The sequence below is a fragment of the Chionomys nivalis genome, chromosome 6, assembly GCF_950005125.1.
Source record: "Chionomys nivalis chromosome 6, mChiNiv1.1, whole genome shotgun sequence".
NCBI lineage: Eukaryota > Metazoa > Chordata > Mammalia > Rodentia > Cricetidae > Chionomys > Chionomys nivalis.
The window spans coordinates 21,587,531-21,609,640 of NC_080091.1; the positions used below are offsets into that span (position 1 = coordinate 21,587,531).

General features: G+C 41.9%; 1 protein-coding gene across 2 annotated transcripts in view; it reads right to left on the reverse strand.

Moving 5' to 3' along the window:
- Wdpcp (WD repeat containing planar cell polarity effector) overlaps positions 1-22,110 on the reverse strand; it is a 286,163-nt gene that overhangs the window by 15,249 nt on the left and 248,804 nt on the right. For both annotated transcript variants that reach the window (XM_057771862.1, XM_057771861.1), the window contains exon 15: positions 4,618-4,780. In XM_057771862.1, the coding sequence (XP_057627845.1) occupies positions 4,618-4,780 (163 nt within the window). The remainder of the gene's footprint in view (positions 1-4,617; positions 4,781-22,110) is intronic.

Sequence of the window (22,110 nt, forward strand, 5' to 3'; positions counted from 1 at the left end):
TAAAGGCGTGCACCACCGCCCGGCTGACTTAGTTCAATTGTAACTAGTCTAGATGGCCTGGAGCTAAGGGACTTCTTTCCTTAGTCCTAGTGCCAGTACACACTGTCTTCTCACCCCACGGGATGCTTCTAAAGTATGCTTTAAGTTATATAACTATGTTTCAGTGGCCAAGTCATAGTTATGAAAAACCAACAATTTGAATACTGACATGGAATGACTGACGTCTCAGCCAGATGAGAAAAATAACTCTTTGAATACTGTCTTGGTTATGTTGATCGACGTGGGGTGGCACCATTCCCTGCGTTTAAGCCGGAATTGAGTAGACATTACGAGCTGGTCAGTGAGCATCCATGTATTCTCTCTGCCTGTGACTGGATGTGACCAGATGCTTCTAGTCCTTGCCTTTCCTTTTCCACAGTGATGGGCTGTGATCAGGAACTGTAAACCAAAGAAACCTTTCCTCAAGTTGCTTTTGTGTTGCTACTGATGTTGGTGGAAATGTTCTTAGCTTTCCCCCACTATATATAGCGTTGGCCATCTTCATGGTCTACAGCCTGTATGCTAAGATCTGTCTATCTTATTCTTGGTTGCTTCGGCAAGGTTTTCCCGGAAGGAGTCTGAATTTTGTCAAGTCTTTTCTGTGTCTTCTGAGATAACATTCTTCTTGTCCTTGAGTCTGTTTATAGGATGTAGTATATTTACATTATAATGTGTATGTTGAACCATCACTGCAATACTGGAATGAAGCTAATTTGTGGTGGATGGTCTAAAATTTATGCATTGTGTGTATGTGTATGAACATGCCACACTGCACGAGGAAGTCAGAGGACAACTTGGGAATCTCTCCTTCCACCATGTGGGCCCTGTGGCATCATACAAAGTGCCTTTCCCCACTCCGCCATCTCACTGGTACTCTTTCCTCTGTTTTAAAGACTTTTATTTTTTAGACAAGGTTTCACAGAGCCCAAACTCATTGTACATCTCAAGGTGACCTTGACCTTCTGACCCTCCTGCTTGGACTCCCCAAGTGCCTGCCCACCATAACCAGTGTCTGCAGCACTGAGGATCAAGCCTTGGTTTTCATGCATGCTAAGCAAAGACTACAAACCAAGCTGCACTCCCTAGCTTGAATTATCATTTTGGGGTATTCTTTTTTTAAAACCTTTATTTTTATAAGCATTTTACATGTGTGTATATAAGCACACTGGCAGAGGCCACAGAAGGGTACAGGAATTCCTGAAACTAGAGTCACAGATGGTTGCGGCTGCCGTGCAGGTGATGGGAATTGTACCTGGCCTCTCCAAGCAGCAACTGTTCGTCATCACTGAGCTGGCTTGCCAGCTCCTGCTGATGCCCTTGGGAATTTTTCTGCGTGCCTTTTATTGAGAAGTTTTGCACTGTGCACGAGGGAGCATGGACTATAGTTTCCTTTGTTCTATTGTGTCTTTTTCTGCTTTTGTTATCGCTATAATACTGGTGTGTAAAGAGTCTGAACACATTCCTTCCTTCTGTATTTCCCAGAATCCTTTAGGGGAAACACTGGTGCTAGTTCCTCAGTGGTCTGCTGGAATCCAGCCGTGAACCTGTCTGGGCCTGAACATTCTTAATGGGAGGTATCACATTACTGCTTCAACTGCATTGCTTGTAATAAATCTGCTTAAGATATTTATTTCAGAACTTTTTCTTGATAAGTCCTAAGTCTCTACAAATTCATTGATTCCTTTACAATTTTCTACTTTATCTTATTTTTTGAATTTTATTGGCATCTATTATAACCTCTCTATTTTCATCTCTACTTTTCTTAATTTGGATTGTAGCTCTCTTGGCTACTTTAGCTAAAAGTTTGTTAAAAATTATTTTTAAAAACAATTAACTCTTTGTTTTATTGATTTTTTTTTTTGTGGGATTTTGGCTTTGTGTCCATTTCTATCTAGGTGTTATTTCTTTCCATCACCTAACTTGTTCTTGTTTTCTTCCAAGACCCTAAGGTTCATCATTTGATTATTTATTTAAAATTGCTTTGATTTTTTTTCCTTTTTGCCCCCTTTCAAGACAGAGTTTCACTGTGTAGCTCTGGCTCTCCTGGAACTTGCTCTGTAGAGCAGGCTGGCCTCGAACTCACAGAAATCTGATGGCCTCTGCCTCCTGAAGGCTGGAATTAAAGGTGTGTGCCTGATTTTTTAATGGAACTATGAATAGATATACATTTCTCAGAACTCTCTTCATTGTATCTATAGGCTTTTATATATGTTTTCACTTTCATTAGATTCTAGGAATGTTTTAATTTTTATTTTACTATGAAACCCATTCATTATTCAGTATTTCTCAATCTCCATGAATTTGTGTGTATACTCCATAATTTTTCATTTTATTTCTATTTTATTTCACTGTGGTTATATAGAATAAAAGAAAATATTTTTTCTTAGGACTTGTTTTGTATCCTATGATAGGATTTTATATAACATTTCATGAGCTGCTGAGAGGACTGTGTATTCTGCAGTGTTTGGAATTTCTGCAGAGGTCTAAACCCACTTGATCTATGATGTAACTAGCTCAGATATTTTCCTTTGTGGTCAGGGTGATCTGTGCATTGACGGGAGTGCAGCACTAGAGCCACGCATTCTTACTGTGATGGGGTTAACTGTCATACCTAACAGCTTAACGGGTTTGGGTGTCCCCATGCATGCCTGTTTAGAGTCACACTGGCATCTTGATAGAGTGTGCCCTTACTCAGACTTTGTTTAGTCTGACTTACTCTGGTTTTTAGTTATTGTGACACCTATTTGCTTCTTCATTCCGCTCGCTGGAAATTCCTCTCTCGGTGCTCCCACCTCACGACTCTGTCTTTGATGATGAGGTGTATTTCTTGGAGGCAACAAATAGAAAACAAACCAAAACAAAAGAATCTGTCTCTCTCTCTCTCTCTCTCTCTCTCTCTCTCTCTCTCTCTCTCTCTCTCTCTCTCTCTCTCTCTCTTTTTTTCAGGCAGGGTCTCACTTTATAGCACTAGCTGTCCTGGAACTTGCTATGTAGACCAGACTGTCCCAAACTCTCAGAGCTTAGCTCCCTTTGCTGGGACTAAGGGTGTGTGTTCCCATGCCTGGATGATTCTGCCTTTGGACTTAATCTGCTGGCTTGTTCCTTTTTATTGAGGAAATCTATACCAGTAATATTCAGAGAATAGGCACAGTATGAAAATATAATGGTGACCACAAAAAGACCAGCCTCTGCTTTCCAGTCACTTAAAGTAAGAGAACACCGCTAATACTGTAGTCACACGTTAGTTATTCTGGGAATAAATATGTGGACGGGAGAAGGCAAGAGCCAAGAGTCCTGGCTAATATTACACTGATGGCGGCAGACAACAGAGCCGAGAAGAGGGCAGGGCAGTCCCATGGAACATAAGGTGAAAGAAAGAAGAAAAGGGGCGGCGTGAGCTAACCTGAAGCCATCCCAGCACCCAGCAGGTCAGATATGCCTTGGAGAAGTCTATCAAATGGAAATAATACTAAAGACGGGGAAAGTGGTGAGGAAGAGGACAGGGCAGGGCGGATCTGGCCTGAAGTAAGGGCACTGGGTGGAGTGAAGGAAGAGCAAAGCCGGAGAGAGCTGGACGGGCGCAGTCTGGGTGGCTCTCACCTGCTGCTGCTCCAGCTCTGACACTGTCCCTTCCCAGGCTCCTAGACACCAGGACAACCCTGGGACGCCTTTGCAGGCTGAGTCACAGGTGCTGACCCCGTCAATGGGCACCTGTCGGGTCTCAGCACAGATGTCGGTCCTGTTTTCATGGTGTAGGCTGAAATGTTGGCCCCGTCCCTTCCCTGTGCCCAGGGCACACTCTTGGGAGCTCGATCCATATTTCCACATAGATTCTGCCTTCAACCAGGTTTCTCCCTCACAGACTACTTCCTAGAGTTCTGATGCAAAACTCCCTTACCATATTCTAGAGGAATTCTGTCAGCCAGGCGTTAGCTGCGAGGCCAGTGGGAGCCTTTTTATTTTAATGGCTTCCAGGATACCTACAGAGATGGCTCAGCTCGTAAGAGCACAAGCTGCTCTTGCCTCAGCATTTGGTTCCCAGCACCCACGCAGTGGCTCACAATCTTCTAACTCCAGTTCCAAGACCCAGCACCCTCTTCTGGCCTCTGTGGATATGAGGTACATACATGACATGGTACACTCATACACACACAGGCAAAACACTCATACACATCAAATAAGTAAAATGTCTGTATATATTAAATTGATAGACAAAATTATACTGAATAAAACATACTTGAGGCCATTTCCTCTAATACCTAGAGTGTGACAAGGGCTCTCGCTCTTTCTGCTCTTATTCAATATTGAGATTGGAGTTCTGAAAATAGCAGTAAGAGAACAGAAATAAACGAAAGGCATATCAGTAAGAAAACAAGACAAACGAGCTCCGCTTGCAGATGACATGATACAAAAAGGGTCCAGTGGACTCCACCAGAGGACCTCGGATCTGATGGAATCCTGTCAGCAGAGTGCCAGGACACAAAGTCAGCGTGCAGACATCAGGCGCATGGCTGTATTTGAAGCACTGAATGTGAATTACTTCTTTACATGGTAAACTCTCAGTTCAACATATTTTACCTGTTAGAAGGGCCACTGGGTATTTTCTGTTGAGTAGCGTGCCTGTGCATGGAACCAATGGAAGGAAGAAGATCTGGAAATGTGTTTTCTCCTTCAGGTGTTAAAGCTGGGCCAGCAAGAGCTTCATTCAGCGTGTCTCTTCTATCCAAGGGCCCCAGGAGTTCTGTTTTATGTACAATAAGTAAGATATGAGAAAAATGCAAATACAGTTCTGCTAAGTAGTTTGTGACAAACAATTATCAGGTGTGCAGTGCAGCCTTGATCTTTGTTATCCGCTGTGCAGTGTGGGGCGGGTGTGTGGGGTGGGGTGGGGGGGTTGGGGTTGGCAGTTCCTGTCTCTTCTACCTAGCTCAGCCAGGGGGCACCAACATGAGTCTTCTCAAGATCAAATTTGAAATTTCTTTTATACTTTGCCTATTCACAGTGCTTTTGTCAACATAATTAATCATCTAATCTTTTCTTAATGTCACCCAATTGCCTAGCTATTTTTATTATTTTGGATAATTATAGGAAATTAGTCTAATATATATACATAAAGGAAAGTCATTCTTAGACATTTTATGTGTATGTACATGTGCTCACATGAGTTTATGTGCACCGCATGTATGCAGGTGCCGGAGAAGGCAATTATGGCACCAGATTCCCTAGAAGTGAAGTTACAGGCAGTTAGTTGTCAGCCCACTGATGAGGATGCCAGGAACCAAACCCAAGTCCTCCGCAAGAGCAAGGCACACTCTCAACTGCTGAACCATCTCCCCAGCCCTCCCAAACCTTTTTAAATTTTTTCTTTAGATAAGTATTATTTTAAAATTTTAAAGTAATTAGAATTCATGCATGTGTGCATGTGTGTGTGTTGTATGTGAGGGGAGGGCAACATGTGGGAACTAATTTTCTCTTCCCAACAGGCCCCAAGGATCAAACTTAGGTCCTCAGGCTCAGTGGGAAGCACTTTGCTCCTATTTTTTTATATTTTTATTTATTTATTTTTGGTGGTGAGGGGAATCGAAACCAGGGCCTTGCACACACTAGGGAAGCGCTCTACCATGGAGCTGAACTCATCAGCCTCCTACAAGAATTTAAAATGCACAGGAGGAAGTGTATCTCCATGTTACAGACATGAGAAAATCAGCAGACAAACCTCAGTGCCTTACAGGAGATTAATCAGTGTGGCACACCAGAAAGACTACCGGAGGGTCCAGTATCCTTGTTCACCTGAGCACAGGCACATGATGCTGGTCTGCACAGAGTGAGAATGAGGGCAGACAGCAAGCAGTGCTATAATTAAACATTGGGGCCAAGGCATCGTCTGGTTGATCATTGTCTCATCTTGATGTAGCGAGGGGGTCTGAAGTCCTCACTTGAGGGGAGAAGGTGGCTCTCCGGAGACGGTTGTTCTCCTGCAGTACTGCAGGTAGGGTCTCCCCATCAGAATTCTCTCATAGGAGAGGTATAGTCTGCAAGGCTTTGTTCTTCCTGGGATACACGGTGATTGCAGACTGAGGACAAGGCCTGGAGACCTCTAGGTCACATTGTGCAGGGGTAGAACTCTGAAAGGTCCTTTAGCTGGGTATCACAGTTTCTAGGCAGGTGCTCCCAAGTGAGCATCATGCTGACACCAAGGGCTAAGCAAATAGAGACCTCACTCCCATCTTGCTTCCAGTAACTGTTTGGGCCCAAGTGAGTAGTAAAGGCAAATTCAGTTTCTGAATGTCTGCCGTGGGGATTGTGAGCCAGGCTGCTATGAACGAGATGATGTGGACATTTCTTTATGGCCCTGATGAAGTCATATTCAGACAAAATAGCATTAAACAAAATAATAAAAAGGCAACTGAACTGACCAAATTTTTAAAAAAATGAAGCAATCTTCGGCTTTTTTTTTCTTTCACTTTTAAAAAGATAGGGTCTGACTATGTAGTTCCGACTGGCCTGGGCTAGCCAATTCATTATATGGACCAGGCTGACCGCAGACTCGGAGGTCTGCCTGTCTCTGCCTCCTCCTGGGTTCTAAGATTAAAGGGTTGCACCAGCATTCCAGGCTCTCTGGCCCTTTTGTACATCTCCTGGGAACCAACTACTTATACCAGAGGTGAGCTCAAACACATGCTCACTCTCTCTCTCTCTGCGTGCGGCGCACATGCACACACACACACACACACACACACACACACAAAACAGGTAGCTTTGCTTGTCTATTTTTCCCCCACCTTCTTGGCTATTTATTTTTAAAAAGACATTTCCCCCCTCATGATTATAATGGACATGGTCACATCTAGAGAATGCTCTTAGAGAGGTCAGGTCATGAACACTGTGGCATGAGTCCTAATCGGTCTCAATAATAAAAACCCAGAGTCAGATATTAGGGGGTGAAAGCTGAGAGATCAGAGAGGCAGAATAGCCAGCCACTAGAGAGACCTTTTACCTTTACTGAATCCTCAGACCAAAAGGGTGATCCTCTCCTCAGACTGCAATGAACTCCTGTCTCCTCCTTCCTTATATTCCTCTCTCTGCCCAGCCATATCCCTTCTGTCTCCACCTCCCTAGTGCTGGGAGCACTTTTGTGTGAGCTCTGTTGCTCTTTTAGACTGGATCAATTTTGGGTAGTCCACGGTAGCCTTGAACTAACAGAGATCTGTCTGCTTCTGTCTCCTGTGTTCTGGGACCAAAGGTTTGTGCCACCATTCCCTGGCTTCTAGTGTCTTAGCTCTGCACTCTGATCTTCAGGCAAGCTATCACTACATTGACACCATAGAACTTGCTGATCCCTAACAGTATATGCAGAAATATAAAACATAAATAAAAAATATACAGGATGAGGAATAGGGTCCCAAAGACAAGGTGCTTAGTCTTACTGCAATTTGATATGCCGTGTTTTGTCGATATCCAGAGAAGGCCTGCCCTTTTCTGAATAGAAAAGGAGGAGGAGTGCATGGGGTGGGGGCAGAAGGGGAGGTGGGGAAAGGGAGTGGGAAGAAAGGGAAACTGTGGCTGGGGTGTAAAATAAATAAATTAAAAAAGAAACTGCAAGCCGGGCGGTGGTGATGCACACCTTTAATCCCAGCACTCGGGAGGCAGAGGCAGGCGGATCTCTGTGAGTTCGAGACCAGCCTGGTCTACAAGAGCTAGTTCCAGGACAGGCTCCAAAACCACAGAGAAACCGCAGTCAGAATGTAAATGACAGACAGACAGACAGAAGATAGATAGATAGACATTTCATTCCTAAAGTACTTGAAAAAAGTCAGGGCCTGAGAAATTTTGGCTCATTTTTCCCCTCCTGTTGCAAATTCTCACTGCGGCCGTGGTGGGGCCATCAACTGTCATGGCGGGATAGAGGAAGCCCTGGGCCTTTCTGGTTCACAGTGAGCGTGTTATTCTGAGTTATTTTTGTACAAGATAGAAGGTAACAGCATAGCTTACAGTTTTGCATATGAATACAGTTTTCTGAGTGCCACTAACTGAACTTATGGAAAACGCACTGCCTTTCCCATTAGCGATCCCACTGTCTTTGTTGAAAATTGTTTGACCACATACCTCAAAGTTTGTTGTGGTCTCCACTCCACTGGGGTTCCATTGGTCTGTGTGTGTACTTTTGTCAAGTGTCAGTTTTGATTACCCCACCCTTGGAATCCAGAAGTGTAATGTATCTGACACTGTCCTTCTTCACGTCCCCCTTAACTGGGCAGTGCCCTTGGCAACTCCATACAAGTTTCTACGAAGAGCTGTCACGATGGCTCAATAGGGGAAGTTGCTCACCACTGAGCCTGACCACTGAGTCTGATCCCCAGAGGCCACAGTGGGAGGGAGAAAACCGACACCTGCAGGCTGTCCTCGGACTCCTACATATACACCATGCCACATGCACACAGGTGTAAATGAAGAAATACAAAATTAAGATCTTTAGGTTTGCAAAGTCACCATTGCCCTTGGATAGGACTTGCACTGACCAGCTAGTTGCCTTAGTGGTGTTATTTGTCGACATTTGTCTTCCAGTTCATGAATATGCATGAGTCTATACATGTTGTACAGGCCAGATTTGAACCACTGGACTCAAGGGACCTTCCCATTTCTGTCTACTAACTCTTGGGATACAGGTGTATGCTACCACACCTGCTCTCTAGTTCCTTTCAGCAAGATTTTCAGGGTGCACGGCCTTTGCCACCCTGGTAAGGAGCTTTTCCTCTTTTAGCGACCATGATGGATATACTGGTTTCATCACTACTTTTCAGACCACTCCCTTGAAGCATGATAAATGTTGATTTGTCTCCTATCGCTTTATTGTAACAATTTTTCAATAAAATTTAAAATTAAAGAGTTTTCTTTATATAATAAGACCATTACTTAGCAAGCAGATCATTTACTTGTTTCTTTCAGATTTAGATTTTTTTCTTTTAAATCTCCTTGGCATAGTTAACCTGGCTAAGGAATCCCAGCACCTTATTAAATATAAAGAACAGACATCTTGGTTTTTTTCTTTGTCCTATAGAAACAGCATTCAGTCCTTCAAAATTGCACTATTTATTGTATTGTAGGTGTGTGTACCCCGTGCATGCATGAAGGTCAGTTTTTCTAACACGTGGGCTTTGGGGACAGAAGTCAGGTTGACAGACTTGGTGGCGCCACCTTGCCAGCTCAGGCTGTCAGTCGTCCCCACTCAGTTTGCTGTAGGCTGTGAGTCTGTCGTAAGTGGCCATTTCCCTTGACTCTGGTTGAGTGTTTTCTATCATGGAAAGGGGTTGAATTCTGCACATGACATACTACTACTGGGAAGATCCTGAAGTTTCTGTCCCTTGTTCTGTTAATGTGACTGAGTAGCCTGACTTTCATTTGTTGAACCATTCTGGCTTTCCAGACATAAGCCCTGTTTGGTCACTGCGTCTAAATCTTGCTTTGCATTGTCTAATTTGGCTTGCTAGCTTTTGTTAAGGACTTTCCCATCAGTACTGATCAGAAACATTGGCCAACCATTTTCCATGCCTTTGTATGACTTTGGCATTAGAACAATGCTGTTCTAAAACTGGCTCTGGGAACTCCCTCCTCAGTTTTGGGGAGGAGCTTGAAAAGGATGTTGGGAATTTCTCTTTAACTGGTAGAATTCTCCAGTGAGGCCAACAAGTCCTGGGCTTTTCTTTGTTGGGAGGCTCTGGTTACTAATCCAGTTCACTAATTGTCTGCTTGCTCTATTTATGATCTAGTTTTAGTAGGGCAGCACGCACTTACTTAATGCTGGAGAAGCACCCTCATCTGTGCGGGGCATGATCCCTGGGGGCATTTCTAATTTTCAGCAGAGCGGATGGTCTGTCAGTTTTCTTGTTGGTTTTTGAAAGCTGTACCTTAAGTGTCATTAACTTTTTCTTTTGTTATTTGCGATTTTGTATTTTTTTCTATGTTTTAATCTTATTTCCTTCTGCTTCCTTTGGTTTTAATTTGTTCTTTTGATGGTTTCCTCAGATATAAAGTTAGGATATTTATTTCAGATTTTCTTTTTGTGATGAGTAGCATAAATTCACACACTTTCCCTTGTCTCAAGAAGTTTTAGAATTTCCTTTGTGATTTCCTTTTTGGCTCATTATGTGTATTTTCAGTTTTATTTCTAAGTTTTGGTTTATTCCCACTGTGATCCGAAGATCTTTTTTTTTTTTTTTTTTTTTTGAGACAGGGTTTCTCTGGAGTTTTTGGTGCCTGTCCTGGAACCAGCTCTTATAGACCAGGCTGGCCTCGAACTCATGGAGATCCGCCTGCCTCTGCCTCCCAAGTGCTGGGATTAAAGGTGTGCATGGCTGAAGATACTTTTATATGATAAAATATTTTATTAACAGACTTACTTAAGGGCTGGAGGGGTATCTTAGGGGTAGAGCACTCACCTACTACGCCTGAAACCCTGGTTTTGATACTCAGCAAAACAAAGGTTAAAAAAAAAAAGACTTATTTTATGACTTTATTTTTGTTAGTCTTGGAGAATGTTCCAGGGGCATTTGACAAAAATGTGCATGAATTTTGTTTTAGTCTTTTTTCCTAGGACAAATATTTAAGCTTATAGCCCATGTACCAAATTCATTTTATAGATGTTTACCTTATGGTATTTAATAGTGATTTTTAGTTATTTACCAATGTTAACTGGCAGAAGGTTTTCCTTAAATTTTCAAATTATTAGAAAGATGATACATTCTTAGATGTGAAAAGTATATGAAATTCAAATTTCAGTGTCTAAATGAAGTCTTACTGGGGTGTAGCTGTCCTTGTTTATAATACAAAGTGTCCACAGTGTTCACCTCAGTAGGTAAACCATTTGGAACACACTTCCTGATTCTTGATGAAGTCCTTGAACCCTGTCAGGTCTCAAAGTATTTTAACTCTTTCTGCTTCCTCTTTAGTCTTTTGTATCGCTTCTACTCTCTCCTGTTGACACAGGCTCCCAGGATAGGACAACAGTGAACCCTTCAGGAGCCCAGGGTGTGACCCCTGCTCTCGTCAGCTGCCTTCTCCTCACTTTCACCAGAAGAGCTAAACTATTCTTGACTAGCCACAGATCCATCACATTAGCACTGAGAGGCAGAGGCAGGAGGATCGGATTCAAGGCTAGCTTGGGCTGCACAGAAGACTTTCTCCAGCAGTGCTGGGCATAAAGTGTGTGCTCTCAACAACTGTCTGACTCTGAGAACCCAGTGCAGGTGCACATTGGTCCCTGATCTCACACACCATTCTCAAATCTTTCTATTCTCTTGGCTCTGTGCCCTCAAAAGACATACCTTCCCGGGCCCCAGTCTCCAGAGGATTTTCAGGGTAAAACGCACTTCAAGGTGTGTAATCACATGGAAGAATGAAAATCTTTTATAACATTGTCTGTTAAACCTACTGCTCTAACTAACAGAAGCCATTAAAGTATTTACAAAGTAGCAGCTGCTCTTGTTAGAAACACAGCTTCGGGGGAATAAAAATAAACAAGCTGATAAGTGCAAGATAAGCCAGGACCAGTTCTGTGTGTACACTGCACAGTATTTAGAACATTCTGATGTTTACAAAGCAATCATACTGTAAATTCTCAAGTTAAAAGGACACAGACCCAGTAAGCGCAGAACTGTTAGCAAGAATTCTTCATAGTGATCTTTTAAACAATTTAGGAAATCCCTAGACATAATCTCTTAAGAAGTGTTAGCCTTTTGGTATGCGCTATTTTGCTCTTAAAAGATAGCTGTGTGTGAGCGAAAAGACCGCGGAGCCGGGTGCCGCTCTAGAACTCTTAGGAAAAGTGATGTACACGTCATTTTATACCTTAGTCTACTAATTTAATCCTTTTTATATATGGCAAAGATTTGTATTTTCCAAAACTTGTATAGGATTCACTGAAAATTACAGAACAATGAAGACGACAGTGGTATGTATCTTCACCACTCAGGATTTTCAAGAGAAAAATCTTGACAGTTACATAGAAAACAGGTACTTGCCAAGCTCCTGGGGTGAAATGAACCTGCTCATTATATTTAATAACTTTTACTTATTGGTAAGAACATTATACTCAAAGATAAATCTTCTGGCAGTTATTTTTAAGTATTATATACTAAGAACTAGGGAAAATCCACAAATTTCATTAATGAATTTTTGTGAAAAGGCTAAAATTATCCCTTTAACAATATTTTGGCATCATTATTACTCTTCTCTACTTCCAGGCTCACCTCAAATTAGTGATGTGGGATTCCCCTTTGTATGCTGTGGATAATAAAAAAGCTGTTTTGGGCCTGTGATAGGGTAGAACAGAGCTGGGTGGGGAAAACTAAACTGAATGCTGGGAGAAAGGAGGCAGAGTGAGGAAGAAGCCATGGAGCCACCACCAGAGACAGACTTGCTGAAACTCTGCTGCTAGGCCACAACCTTGTGGTGGTGATGCACAAATTAATGGAGATGGGTAGAGTTTCTGTGGGATTATTTTGGGTCTGAATTGCCGGGCGGCCGGAAAACAAACAAGTGGCCTCTTATAACACATTAGTTTCCTTATGGCTGCTGTGAGAGCACCTTAAGAAGGAAGACTTTGCTCTGGCTCACACTTCAGGTCTCATCCGTCATGGCAGGGATCAAGGTGTAGGAGCTTGAAGCAGCTGCTCACAGGACATCTGGGAGACAAGTGCAGTGAATGCTAGCGCTGAGCTGGCATTCTCCACATACAGCCCAGGGACAGTGCTGGTCACCTTCAGAGTGTTTCTTTCCACCTCATCCAACCTAGTTAAGATACTTCTCCGACAGGGTGAATAGAAGCCGACCATCTCCAGAGGATCCCTCACGGTCCCAGACGCGACTCCAGATTCGTGAAGATGAATCAGTATCAACCATCACAAACCCTCTCACTGTCTTCTGAGTCTGGGGTCTCACTGCTTCCCAGGCGCTGTTTATAGATGTGTACCTCACCTATTTTTAATATTTCTCAAATATAGTATTTTCCATGCTATTGATAAAGAAGGTATATTTAGAATTGGGAAAAGTCAGACTGAGGTTGGTGATGGTGATGAAGTACGAGGTTGTTCAGAGAGTAAGAGAGGGAAAAGGCAGCGTGGTGCCTTCCTGAGGTATGCATGGCAACTGTCTCCCCAGTAACCATGTAAGATGATGCAGTGCTGGCCTCAGCTACTTCCCAGTGCTCTACATAAAATAACATCATATATTCAGCTGATGGCTTTGTTTTCATATTTTTAACAAGCTATGCATATAATATTTCTTTGGGGAAAAGTTTTTGTTTTTTTTTTTTTGGTTTTTTTTTTCGAGACAGGGTCTCTCTGTAGCTTTGGTGCCTGTCCCAGAACTAGCTCTTATAGACCAGGCTGGCCTCGAACTCCCAGAGATCCGCCTGCCTTTGCCTCCCGAGTGCTGGGATTAAAGGCACGCGCCACCACCGCCCGGCTTGGGGAAAAGTTTTAAAAAAACTTTGAGGCAGTATGTAGCCAAGCCGACTATAAACTGATTCTTCTGCTTCAATCTCCCCAGAGTTTTGGGTCACAGGCATGGATCGCCATGCCTTGTGTGTTATAAAGAGAAGTTTGTCTTTCACATTGTGCTTCCCCCATCGTCTCAGATATTTGATAAGCTGATGGGCTAAATGGAAAGGAAATTAACAATCACTAATTCTTGGGGCATTATAAATATATTGATATCTAAGTGTGCCTATCTACCTGTTTTTATTAGACACTAATCTAGTACATGTTCAAGGCTGGGCTTGAACTCACAGTACTCCTATCTATCTTCTAAGTGCCAGGATTACAGACATGTACTACCAGTCCTGGATTAAGATTAAAGTACTTTATAAAATTTTTATTTTCTGTTATCATGGCTATGGTTTAATTGATCTGTTATGCTTTGGTTTCATATGCCAAGAAAGGGAGGGAGGGAGAGAGGGAAGGAGGGAGGAAGAAAGTGTTGGCAGAGGCTGTTCATTCAATTCCCAGCCAACCAGACCTGAAATATTCACTCAGAAACTATATTAATTACAACACAGCTTGGCCTATTAGCTTCTTCATATTTCTAGCTAGCTCTTACATCTTAAATTAACCCATTCCTATTATTTTATATTTTACCATGAGTCTCATGGCCTAACAGCAAGGCAGCTTGCGTCTTTCTCCTCTGGTGGCTACATGGCATCTCACTGACTCTGCCTTCTTTCTCCCAGCATTCAGTTTAGTTTTCCCGCCTAGCTCTACTTTGCCCTATCACAGGCCAAAGCAGCTTCTTTATACACTAAGCAATAAAAACCACACATAAACAGAAGGACTTCCCACATCAAGGAAGGAAGGAAGCAAGGAAAGGAAGGCAGGCAGAACGGCAAGCAGCAATAGCAGCAAGTATTTGGGCCAGTCTATTCTGGTGTAACCAGGTAGGAAAATAAATTTTGTAAGCAAGATCAGATGTCATTTCTTATTGTTTGTCCTAGTCAGAAAATATAATGGAAATCCAGGGTTGCTAAATCTATTTATTGATTTCCAATGGTGTCACTTGGGGGTGCACTCGGTAGGCAGAGGCAAGTGGATCTCTGTGAGTTTGAGGCCAGGCTAGCAGAGTGAGTTCCAGGAAAGAGAGGACTACACAAACAGATCTTGTCTCAAAAACAAAACAAAATAATGAACAAAATAGTGCTAAGATGTTAGTCCTCACTGTTTCATTTCTGTATTTTAATAAAATATATGGCAATTTTATAAGTAGAAAACAAAAGGGCCGGGAACATGAAGATGAAGGTTTGTTTCAATGACTTAATAATGGTTTATTAATTTCAATATCTTCTGGGGACTGAACCCAGAGCCTTGAACATGCAATGCACTGAGCGCCTATCCAACCATTGAGGATTTTTTAAAGGCTCTTATTGTTGAGTTAGCATCAGCAGAAACCCCACTTAGGAAATTTGCTATCATTATATAACCTCAGTGCATAACTCAGAAGAATTTTACCTCTTCACTTAAGTACACCGTACTTAGTCACACAATATGATAATCACTATAACCCAGTGAGGGCAGTTTTAGTTCTTATGATTTCAAAGCCAGCCATTCTTCTTAGATGGCTGATGAAGGTGTTGAGAAATGGCGTTATTATTATTTAATTTTTATTCTTTTTTAATTAAAATTTCCACCTGCTCCCCGTTTCCCATTTCCCTCCCCTCCTCCCAAATATTGCCCCCTCCCCCCACTCCCCTCCCCCTATCCCCACTCCTCTTCTCCTCCCCCCACACCATTCCCCCTCCCTCTCGATACTGAAGAGCAGTCCAAATTCTCTGCCCTGCGTGAAGACGAAGGTCTTCTATCTACGTCCAGGAAGGTGAGCGTCTAAACAGGCTAAGCTCCCACAAAGCCAGTTCATGTATTAGGATCGAAGCCTAGTGCCATTGTCCTTGGCTTCTCATCAGCTTTCATTGTCCGCCATGCTCAGAGAGTCCGGAATCAACCCATGCTTATTCAGTCCCAGACCAGCTGGCCTTGGTGGGCTCCCAATAAATCAGTTCCACTGTCACAGTGGGTGGGTGCATCCCTCGTGGTCCTGATTTCCTTGCTCATGTTCTCCCTCCTTCTGCTCCTCATTTGGATCTTAAGAGCTCAGACCGTTGCTCCAAATTGAGTCTCTGTCTCTACCTCGATCCATCGCCAGATGAAGGTTCTAAGGTGATATGTAAGATATTCATCAGTATAGGATAGGGTCATTTCAGGTTCCCTCTCCTCAGATGCCCAAGTTACCAGCTGGGGACATCTCCCTGGACACCTGCAAGCCCCTCTAGAGTCAAGTCTCTTGCCAACCCTAAGATGGCTCCCTTAGTTAGGATATATACTTCGCTGCTCCCGTATCCACCCTTCCTATATCCCAACCATCCCAATACCCCGAGCTCCACCCATCCTCCCCTTCTCATGTTTCTCTTCCCATTTCCCCTTTGCCCCATGCCACCTCACCCGCAAGTTCCCAGTTTTTGCCCTGCGATCTTGTCTACTTCCCCTCGCCAGGCGGATGACTATACAATTTTCTTTGGGTTCACTTTCTTATTTAGCTTCTCTAGGATCACAAATTATATGCTCAATGTCCTTTATTTATGGCTAGAAACCAAATATGAGTGAGTACATCCCATGTTCCTCTTTTTGGGTCTGGGATACCTCACTCAGGATAGTGTTTTCTATTTCCATCCATTTGCACGCAAAATTCGAGAAGTCATTGTTTTTTACCGCTGAGTAGTACTCTAATATGTATATATTCCACACTTTCTTCATCCATTCCTCCATTGAAGGGCATCTAGGTTGTTTCCAGGTTTTGGCTATTACAGACAATGCTGCTATGAACATAGTTGAACAGATACTTTTGTCATTTGATGGGGCATCTCTTGGGTATATTCCCAATAGTGGTATTACTGGATCTTGGGGTAGGTTGATCCCAAATTTCCTGAGAAATCGCCACACTGATTTCCAAAGTGGTTGCACAAGTTTGCATTCCCACCAGCAATGAATGAGTGTGCCCCTTTCTCCACAACCTCTCCAGCAAAGGCTATCATTGGTGTTTTGATTTTAGCCATTCTGACAGGTGTAAGATGGTATCTCAAAGTTGTTTTAATTTGCATTTCCCTTATCGCTAAGGAGGTTGAGCATGACCTTAAGTGTCTTTTGGCCATTTGAATTTCTTCTGTTGAGAATTCTCTGTTCAGATCAGTGCCCCATTTTTTTATTGGGTTAATTAGCATTTTAAAGTCTAGTTTCTTGAGTTCTCTCTATATTTTGGAGATCAGACCTTTGTCTGTTGCAGGGTTGGTGAAGATCTTCTCCCAGTCAGTGGGTTGCCTTTTTGTCTTAGTGACAGTGTCCTTTGCTTTACAGAAGCTACTCAGTTTCAGGAGGTCCCATTTATTCAATGTTGTCCTTAATGTCTGTGCTGCTGGGGATAAACGTAGGAAGTGATCTCCTGTACCCATATGTTGTAGAGTACTTCCCACTTTTTCTTCTATCAGGTTCAGTGTGTTCAGACTAATATTGAGGTCTTTAATCCATTTGGACTTGAGTTTTGTGCATGGTGATAGATATGGATCTATTTTCATTCTTCTACACGTTGACAACCAGTTCTGCCAGCACCATTTGTTGAAGATGCTCTCTTTTTTCCATTGAATACTTTTAGCTCCTTTATCAAAAATTAGGTGTTCATATGTTTGTGGGTTAAAATCAGGGTCTTCTACTCGGTTCCATTGATCGACTTCTCTGTTTTTATGCCAATACCAAGCTGTTTTCAATACTGAGGCTCTGTAATAGAGTTTGAGGTCAGGGATGGTAATGCCTCCAGACGATCCTTTATTATATAAGATTGTTTTGGCTATCCTGGGTTTTTTGTTTCTCCATATATATAAAGTTGATTAATGTCCTCTCAAGATCTGTGAAGAATTTTGATGGGATTTTAATGGGGATTGCATTGAATCTATAAATTGCCCTTGGTAGAATTGCCATTTTTACTATGTTGATCCTCCCAATCCAAGAGCAAGGAAGATCCTTCCATTTTCTGGTATCCTCCTCAATTTCTTTCTTCATAGACTTAAAGTTCTTGTCAAATAGATCCTTCACTTCCTTGGTTAGAGTTACCCCAAGATATTTTATGCTATTTGTGGCTATCGTGAAGGGTGATGCTTCTCTGATTTCCATCTCTGTTTCCTTATCCTTTGTGTATAGGAGGGCAACTGATTTTTTGGAATTGATCTTGTATCCTGCAACGCTACTAAAGGTGTTTATCAGCTGAAGGAGTTCTTTGCTGGAGTTTTTGGGGTCGCTTATGTACACTATCATATCGTCTGCAAATAATGAAAGTTTAACTTCTTCCTTTCCAATTTGAATCCCTTGATCCCCTTATGTTGTCTTATTGCTATTGCTAGAATTTCAAGCACTATATTAAAGAGGTATGGAGAGAGTGGACAACCTTGTCGTGTTCCTGATTTTAGTGGAATAGCTTTGAGTTTCTCTCCATTTAATTTGATGTTAGCTGACGGCTTGCTATAAATAGCTTTTATTATACTTAGGTACGACCCTTGTATTCCTAATCTCTCTAAGACCTTTATCATAAAGGGATGTTGAATTTTGTCAAATGCTTTTTCAGCATCTAATGAAATGATCATATGGTTTTTTTCTTTCAGTTTATTTATGATGGATTACATTGATAGATTTTCGTATGTTGAACCAGCCCTGCATCTCTGGGATGAAGCCTACTTGATCATAATGGATAATTTTTCTAATGTGTTCTTGGATTCGGTTTGCCAGTATTTTATTGAGTATTTTTGCATCGATGTTCATGAGTGAGATTGGCCTGTAGTTCTCTTTCTTGGTTGTGTCTTTGTGTGGTTTTGGTATCAGAGTAACTGCAGCTTCATAAAAGGAATTTGGCAATGACTTCTCTGTTTCTATATTGTGAAATACATTAAGGAGTATAGGTATTAGGTCTTGTTGGAAGTTCTGGTAGAATTCTGCATTGAAGCCGTCTGGACCTGGGCTTTTTTTGGTGGGGAGGTTTTCTATAACAACTTCTAATTCTTCGCGACTAACAGGTCTATTTAGATTGTTCATCTGGTCCTGGTTTAACTTTGGTATATGGTACTTATCTAAAAAAGTGTCCATTTCTTTTACATTTTCCAATTTTGTGGCATAAGGTTTTTGTAGTAAGATCTAATGATTCTCTGAATTTCCTCAGTGTCTGTGGTTATGTCTCCCTTTTCATTTCTGATTTTGTTAATTTGCGTATTCTCTCTCCGCCGTTTGATTAGTTTGGATAGGGGTTTATCAATCTTATTGATTTTCTCCAAAAACCAGCTTTTTGTTTCATTGATTCTTTGGATTGTTTTCTGTGTTTCTATTTTGTTGATTTCAGCCCTCAATTTGATTATTTCCAGTCTTCTACTTCTCCTAGGTGAGTCTGCTTCTTTTTTTTTCTAAAGCTTTCAGGTGGGCTATTAAGTCTCCAATGTGTGCTTTCTCCGTTTTCTTTAAGTGGGCACTTAATGCTATGAACTTTCCTCTTAGCACTGCTTTCATAGTGTCCCATAGGTTTGAGTATGTTGAGTCTTCGTTTTCATTGAATTCAAGAAAGACTTTAATTTCTTTCTTTATTTCTTCCTTGATCCAGGTGTGGTTCAGTAGTTGACTGTCCAGTTTCCATGAGTTCATAGGCTTTCTGGGGATAGCATTGTTGTTGAATTCTAACTTTAATCCATGGTGATCTGATAAGACACAGGTGGTTACCGATATTTTTTTTGTAATTGTGTAAGTTTGCTTTGTTACCAAGTATGTGGTCTATTTTCGAGAAGGTTCCATGAGCTGCAGAGAAGAAGGTATATTCTTTCTTGTTTGAGTGGAATGTTCTATAGAATGTTCTATAGATGTCTGTTAATTCCATTTGATTCATTACCTCCCTTAATCTTCTTATTTCTCTGTTAGGTTTCTGTCTGATTGACCTGTCCATTGGTGAGAGAGGAGTGTTGAAATCTCCTACTATTAGTGTGTGTGGTTTGATGACTGCCTTGAGTTTTAGTAACGTTTCTTTTACATAAGTGGGTGCTTTTATATTAGGGGCATATATATTCAGGATTGAGACTTCATCCTGGTGAATTGTTCCTGTTATGAGTAAAATATGTCCCTCTCCATCTCTTTTGATTGATTTTAGTTTGAAGTCAACTTTCTTAGAAATTAGTATGGCCACACCTGCTTGTTTCTTAGGTCCGTTTGCTTGATAAACCTTTTCCCAGCCCTTTTACTCTGAGTAGATGTCTGTCTTTGTGGTTGAGGTGTGTTTCTTGTAAGCAGCAGAATGTTGGATCCTGTTTTCGTATCCAATCTCTTAGCCTGTGCCTCTTTATAGGTGAGTTGAGTCCATTGATATTAAGTGATATTAATGACCAGTGGTTGTTAACTCCGGTCATTTTTCCTTTCTTCTTTTCTTTTCTTTTCTTTTCTTTTCTTTTCTTTTCTTTTCTTTTCTTTTCTTTCTTTCTTTCTTTCTTTCTTTCTTTCTTTCTTTCTGTAGTAGAGTTTGTGTGTTTCCCTTCTTCAAGTTGTACTAGTGAAAGGTCATTAGATGTCTGAGTTATTGTGGGCATTGTTGGACTCCTTGGTTTGTGATTTTCCTTCTATTACTTTCTGTAAGGCTGGATTTGTGGCTACGTATTGTTTAAATTTGTTTTTATCCTGGAAAATTTTGTTTTCTCCATTTATAGTGAACGAAAGCTTGGCTGGGGATAGTAGTCTGGGCTTGCATCCATGGTCTCTTAGTTTCTGCAGTACATCTATCCAGGACCTTCTGGCTTTCATGGTTTCCGTAGAGAAATCAGGTGTAAGTGTGATAGGTTTACCTTTATAGGTAACTTGACCTTTTTCCTTTGCAGCTCTTAATATTCTTTCTTTATTCTGTATGTTTGTGTTTTGATTATTATATGATGAGGAGATTTTCTTTTGATCCAGTCGATTCGGTGTTCTGTATACTTCTTGGACCTTCAAAGGAATATCTTTCTTAAGGTTGGGAAAGTTTTCTTCTATAATTTTATTAAATATATTTTCTGGACCATTGAGCTGTACTTCTTCTCCTTCTTCTATCCCTATTATCTTAGGTTTGGTCTTTTTATTGTGTCCCAGATTTCATGAATGTTTTGTGTTGAGAATTTGTTGGTTATGCTGTTTTCTTTGATCAGAGTGTTTATTTTCTCTATGATATCTTCAGTGTCTGAGATTCTTTCTTCTATCTCTTGTAATCTGTTGGTGGTACTTGTCTCTGTAGTTCCTGTTCGTTTATCCAAATTTTCCATCTCCATCCTTCCCTCAGTTTGTGTTTTCTTTATTACTTCCATTTCATTCTTCAAGTCTTGAACCGTTTCCCTTACCTGTTTGATTACTTTTTCTTGTTTCTCTTGGTTTTCTTGGGTATCTTTGAGAGATTTATTCATTTCCTCTACCTTTTTGGTTGTAATCTCTAATTGATTATGGCAGTTTTTCACCTCCTGTTTAAGGTCCTCTATTATTTTCATATAATTCACTTTTGAGTCGAATTCTTCTAATTCTTCTGGATTAGGGTGTACACTTCTTATTTCGGGATTCCTGGATTCTGGTGATGTCACGTTGCCTTTCAAGTTGTTGGGGGAATTCTTGCATTGGCGCCTGCCCATCTCTTCCTTCAAATGGAGCCAGGAGAGGCCTGGTGTCTTGGACCAGTCTTTGCTGAGACTAACTCTCTGGGTGTATCTCCTCAGTGTAGGGGCAGGAACCGTTCCCTACCAGATGAACTCCTCAACACCAAAACAGGGATGCCTAGTATTCCAATGACCCACGGAAAGAAGGGCAAATGCACGGGGTAGGGCGGGGTCGAGTAGAACACAGGCGACACTGCAGTACAAGCTGGAGGTGCCTGCGCTCCCTTTCGGGGGTTGCTGAGGCCTGCCCGCTAGGAAGGCACTCACTGCTCTGGTTGGGTAGCCTTAGTGTAGGGGGGTTTGTGCTCTCTACTGGGACAGTCCGCCCCAGGATAGCACACACTCACCCGTCCAGATGGAACTTCTCAGCACCTACACAGGGACTCCTGGTAGCCCCAATGAGCCAGGGACCAAGGGAAGTAGGGCGCAGGCAGAGCTGCAGCAGGAGCTGGGGGAGGGGCGTTTGTGCTCTCTACCGGGACAGTCCACCCCAGGATAGCACACACTCACCCGTCCAGATGGAACTTCTCAGCATCTACACAGGGACTCCTGGTCGGCGTTATTATTTTTTAAAACAACATTTATTTGACTGTTCATAAAAATAAAATATTCATGCTCTAGTTTGCAAAGTCTACATAAAATTTACCCTGTAAAACAATATGATAGATATGGTGTTTTAAATAAAGATGACCCCCATAGGCCTATAGGGAGTGGGCAGTACTATTAGGAAGTGTGGTCTTGTTGGAGGAAGTGTGTCTCAGTCTCTTCCTGCTGCCTGTGGATGTAGAACTCCCAGCTACCTCTCCAGCTCCATGTCTGCCTGCAGGCCACCACGTCCGGACAGAATG